The sequence below is a fragment of the Grammomys surdaster genome, unplaced genomic scaffold (genome assembly GCF_004785775.1).
Source record: "Grammomys surdaster isolate TR1022 unplaced genomic scaffold, NIH_TR_1.0 125580, whole genome shotgun sequence".
NCBI classification, from domain to species: domain Eukaryota; kingdom Metazoa; phylum Chordata; class Mammalia; order Rodentia; family Muridae; genus Grammomys; species Grammomys surdaster.
Window position 1 is genome coordinate 546,286 of NW_021620426.1, and position 6,000 is coordinate 552,285.

General features: G+C 35.2%; 1 protein-coding gene across 1 annotated transcript in view; it reads left to right on the forward strand.

The window, feature by feature from the left end:
- The window catches only part of Pdcd10 (programmed cell death 10), a 42,924-nt gene extending 37,357 nt beyond the window's left edge, over positions 1-5,567 (forward strand). The window contains exons 6-8 of the mRNA XM_028786763.1: positions 1,785-1,863; positions 2,121-2,203; positions 4,936-5,567. Coding sequence (XP_028642596.1) covers positions 1,785-1,863; positions 2,121-2,203; positions 4,936-5,017 — 244 coding nt within the window. The 3' untranslated portion in view covers positions 5,018-5,567. The remainder of the gene's footprint in view (positions 1-1,784; positions 1,864-2,120; positions 2,204-4,935) is intronic.
- Positions 5,568-6,000: the final 433 nt, after the last annotated feature.

The window sequence follows — 6,000 nt, forward strand, 5'->3', positions numbered from 1 at the left end:
CCAGAGATCTGCATAAGTCTTAGAAGGAGGGAGAATACTCCTTAGGTAGCATAAACATGAGTTGCAGATATACAGACCTCTGCTTAATGCCAAAGCTGGTCCTTAGTTGTTTGAGCTCTTTCTCTTATTTCTCTTTCATACAGGGCCTCAGTGTCTCTTAGGTTTCCCAGGCCTCATTATGGACTTAAACCTAAAAAATGAGACAAAGCTGTGCTAACTTTCCTGTTCTGTTCTTCCTCCCAGCTTATTCTATAGGGCTTGTCGAGACCATCAGCCTTCTTCACTGATGCTGTTCTAGCAGCTAAGTTCCTAGCCCTACAAGCAACTTTAAGTTACTGGGCCTTTGTTTAGCCCTGGGTCCCACTGTGGCTTTGCTAAGGCTGTTGTATCCCTGGGGTGTGAACAGTGTTCTGTTCCTCTAATATAGAGGTATCTTGCTCTTCACTGGGTTTCTTGAAGTTGAAAGACAAGGATGATGGAGATTCTTTCCTTCCTACCTCCTTAAGTGTAGCTAAAACCAGGCTCTCTGATCACCCTAGCTTTGGGCCAATATGTTGGTATTTGTGATAGCTCTTTAATTTGTTGTGTCTGAGGAAAGCTTCTCTAGAGACTGATTCAGCAGCCTGTCATCATGCTTACCCTTCAGATTCCCAGTTCTTCAAAGCAGATAGAGATAGACTCTAGCAAAGCCCTTTCTCTTTTACCTGCCTTGCTTTTCTTTCCAGGTAAGTTCTGTTTCTGAGCTGTTCACTTGGCTTGCCCTGGCCAACCATTTCTGTTATATTCACATGTTTCACATTAGCCATGACAACAAGTTAATAATTACTTTTTTATAGAATACTAAAATATACTAAAAAATGATGTTGCATTTACATATTTATGTGATCACTGTTACCTTCTTTGTATCTATTTTAGTTAGCTCCATTATGGATTTAGTGAAACTTTCATATGTAGAGATTTAACATTTTATATTGGTTAGAACTATAGTTTTTCTCAAAAGCACAGCAAGTCTGGTGACACCATTTTACTAAATAGGATTGACGATTCCCTTCACATCAGTGCAAAATACTGAAATTGTTTGAAAATAGAGAGGCCTTTACATGATTTAGACTGCTACTATTAAATAGGGAGCATTGATGGTAACTAGTGGCCAGGTGACATTTCTATGTGAAAATAATTTTACTCTAATAGGTAACATTTTATGTTCTAGACTAATGTCAATGCTTTACATATAAGAGGTGGTATATATTTATCATAATGTTTAAGAGGGAAAAAGGCGTTACTACTTCAGAATGAGCTGAAGTGCTTCATGAATTGAGAGAATTAAGTATGCAAATGAGGACTTTGAAGGCCTGGCAATACATGGCTCAGTTGGTAGAGAGGGTGCCTTTCATGCATGAAGAGCATGATTCAATCCCCAACAGTACACTAAACTGGGAATGATTTTACTCTGGATATGGATTCAAGAGGATCATAGAAGTTCAAAGCTTTTGGTTACATGTAGAGTTCAAAGCTAGCCTGCTTACTTGAGAACATGTCTCAAAAACAAAACAAAAAGATAATATATAGAGAGAAGAATAGCCAGCCATGTGGTGCATACCTTTAATCCCAGTACTCCAGCAGAGGCAGGACAGATAATCTATGACAGTTTCTGAGGTACAGGCTACTCTGGCCTATATCGGTGGGGGAAGTAGAGTGGTATAGCATGATTCGTAATTATACATACATATTTCTTTCAGTGTAGCTTATTTTAAAGATTATTGTTGTTGTTTCTTTCCAAACAGGGATATAGCTAGTGCAATAAAAGAGCTACTTGATACAGTGAATAATGTCTTCAAAAAATATCAATACCAGAATCGCAGGGTAAGTTGCTTGTTGTTGCCACCTTAGATATGAGCTTACCTGCAGTTGTTTTATGACCTGCGCACTGAAGGGTTTGGCTTATGGAAATTGTGTCATTGCATTTGTCCTCAGATGTAAATGTTGTATGATTGTGTGAGTAAACATTGCTCAGATTTATGGAATATAAATCATCCCATATTCATTGTTGTCATTGCCCTTTGACTTAGTCTTGTGTACTATTCTCCTGACTTAGCTTATTTTTCTTTTCGTAAATATAGGCACTTGAACACCAAAAGAAAGAATTTGTAAAATACTCCAAAAGTTTCAGTGATACTCTGAAGACGTATTTTAAAGATGGCAAGTAAGTATTGTCATTTATACTTTTCTACCATAATTAAATGAATGTTTTTCTGAGATATTGAAATCACACTAATTGGGCCAGTTTGTGAGATATTGAAACCACCACGCTAATTGGGCCAGTGAGAGATCTCCATGGGTACAGGCTCTCACAGGCTGGCCTCACATCCAGAGTTTACTTCCAAACACCGAATTGGTGAAAGTGGGCAAGAGACGTAAAAATTAAACCAGAAAAGCTTTGTCAGTTAAGCTCTGTCGTCCATTGTTAAGAGTCAAGTTAACCTGATTTAACAAAGGCAGAGGATTGTAGAGTAGATACGGTTTTAACCACAACTTAAAACCTACAGTAAGGATTTTTGACACTTTCTGAAAAGGACCTGATACTAAAATTTAAACTGTACAGTCTTCACCTGAATGTGGTTTATTTGTTTGTGTTTCTTTTTCTTTTTTGTTTTGGTGTTTTTCTTTTTTTGACATTAAAAGATAAAATGTCAGTCTTAACTTACAAGCTTGTACCAGCCCTAAGATTTTTGTTCTTAAGCTTTTGTACCATCTGATGAAATAGGTCTACATTTGGGGTTCAGTAATTGTACATTTTTTAAGATTGTTGAGGTGCTGTCAAAGCTGCCAGTCCCTTGAAAAACTAGTATACAGAGAGTAGAGGTTAATAACAATAATTCTCAATCCTCTCTCCATATTAAAACCATCCTGGTCAGTTTTTAAAAAGCTCATTGCCACAATTCCACATTGAGAGATTTCTATCTTGACTTGCATAGGAACATGGTCTAGATGTTTTGTAAATGTGTCCAGGTGGCTCTGGAGTGATCCCAGGCTAGAGATCCACTATACTACAGGGAAGATACAGTAGCTAAGTAAGAGAACACTAAAGACGTAAAGACACCCTGAGTGAAAGAAGACAAAAGCAAATGAGTGTTTAAGAAAACTATATGAAAGTTGTAAGTGGAACATTAGTTTTAAGTTTATACAAAACATCCTGTAGAGCCCTATGTAGATCTAGGGATTGTGTTTTGTGTATGCACTTAGTATTTAAAAAGATAGTGTGGGTTATGACGTCTGCAATATGGTTTCATATAGGTTGTTGACTATACTTCAGGTAAGATGCTAGAAATTATATTGAAAAACACATAACTAATGTATAAAGCTAGAAAATACTCTAAACAAGCAAAGAAAACATCCTTGAAATTTTACGATCCTATATAAAACCATACACTTACGATACTATTATAAAATATCTCAAAAGTACATTGATATAAAAATTTTACAGATAATTTTAATGTTCAAATATAAATATCTTCATTTATATTACAAATTAAAGATAGTTACATTAATAGTTTTATGTTCCATATGCAATATCCAAAGGTACAATTTATGTTAGGATATAATTATTTCTAATTTTAATTAATCATGTACAATGAATGTTGAAAGGTGGGAATTTATCACTAATCTAAAATTTTTATATATAGATTATTCAGGCTTGCTACTATTTTTCCGAATCTCCACAGCTTTAGATTCAATTTTGTTTTAAATATGCTGTGAATTTTGTAAGTGAAGCCAGGTATTTGAAGACATCTTGCACTAGAGAGACAAATTCTCATTGACTCAACTGGGTCATTCCTAGGGACTCCTAGGTGAATAACATCTAAGATGCAACCTTCAGCCCTGGTACGTAGGGACAGATAAGACTACACAGTGAGGGACCTCTGAGAGAACATTCTGGCACTTAAAGTAGCTCTCTTCCCCTTCTCTCATACTTTACTTCCTATTCATAGTTTCCCTTCTACTACTCCTGGTCCCTTTCCCAGCCTTCCCTCTCCCCAAGATCAGCTACTCTTGTTTCCCTTCCAAAGGGAGGAGGGAAAAAGAGAGCGTGAGCACAATTGAGCAGGAGTTATCTGCTCTCCCAGGGGATATCCACCAAACAAACACAGCCTAACAAGATACAGAAGACTGGGACAAACCCTCATATCATAGCTGGGCATGACAACTTAGTAGGAGGAAAAGAATTCCGTGTCAGAGTCAGAGACACCCTACTCCATTGCTGAGAGTCCCACAAGAACAACAAGCTACACCACCATAAAATATATGCAGATGACCTAGCTTAAACTCATACAGGGTCCATGTTTGTCATTAAAGCACTTTTTAAAATTGTGCTTTTGTATTTTTGGGGTCCAGATACTAAATCACATGTTTTTAGGCATGGATTAGATAGATTAGGGTAGGTTAGAAGTTGTTAAGATTTCTTTATCTTGCCCATTGATGCCAGATATTATTATGCCATTATAGATCTTGAGGCTAAGAGTATCGTGCATGCTTCATGTTAGCTGGGGACATCATCTTAATCATCATTTGAGCATACCAGATTTTATTTTGTTAACAAAATTTTTTTAAATTGTATTTTATTTTGTACATGAAATCACAGCTGAAGACCAGTCTGAATCCTACTCTTTGATCAGTGATTTGTTGAGCCTGTATAAATGGATGTTGGGGTAGCAACCTTATGAACCTCATTGCCAGTCAGAACCACCAGGGGGCAGTGATTCCCAGACACTATAGTTTATAACCAACTAGATAAAAGTTTAGAATACTTAGAACTAACTTGTTCCCCCCCCCTTTCATTTTATTACTACCATTAATATGACATTAACTGTAAATATTTTACTTTAAAATAGTGAATTTGGGAAGGAAATTAATGATTGTCTTTTTCTTTTTAAACAGGGCAATAAATGTGTTCATAAGTGCCAACCGGCTAATTCATCAAACCAACTTGATACTTCAGACCTTCAAAACTGTGGCCTGAAAGTTGTATATGTTAAGAGATGTACTTCTCAGTGGCAGTATTAAACTGCATTTATCTGTAAATTTTAAAGTTTGACTGTATAAATTATCAGTCCCTCCTGAAGGGATCTAATCCAGGATGTTGAATGGGATTATTGCCATCTTACACCATATTTTTGTAAAATGTAGCTTAATCATAATCTCACACTGAAGATTTTGCATCACTTTTGCTATTATCATTCTTTTAAGAATTATAAGCCAAAAGAATTTACGCCTTAATGTGTCATTATATAACATTCCTTACAAGAACTGTAAATATTGGTGTTTGTTTCTGACATTTTAACTTGAAAGCGATATGCTGCAAGATAATGTATTTAACAATATTTGGTGGCAAATATTCAATAAATAGTTTACATCTGTTAAACATTTCTTTACTTGAAAAAAAAGATGCATATATATATGTGTGTGTGTATATATGATCAGAAGACCAAGACAACTTGGTATAATGTTAAAGATCTTCTAATGGGAGCTTACTAGCAGTTTATCAAATAATAAAGCAACAAGAATTCCTATTTTTTGTCCTTAATCACTTTGAGCAAAATGTAGTTAGTTAAAATACTCCTGTTAGTTGTTACATATAAAGAACTGGATATTTTTTCACTATTTCTAATCTTTAGAGATATGAGAAGAGAGATCAGTTTACAGTGTCTTCATACTGTGATGACACTTTCTGAATTGTAGATTACAAAATTACTTCTGGTATACTAGGGAGCTTTGCACATTGTCCCCAAAGTAGTCACAATTAATAAAAACTTCTAATAGTTGTATTGAGATTTTTATCAGTGTTAATATACGCTCTTTAAATATGTATAGTTTGTTTCACACTAGAGAAGTTATAAGAAAACTATGTATCAGTATTCATGTTGAGTGATTTTTTTATTTATGAAATAAAGGGAAAATCAGGTTTTGTTCATCTTTTATAAAGAAATTAAATATTAAACTAAA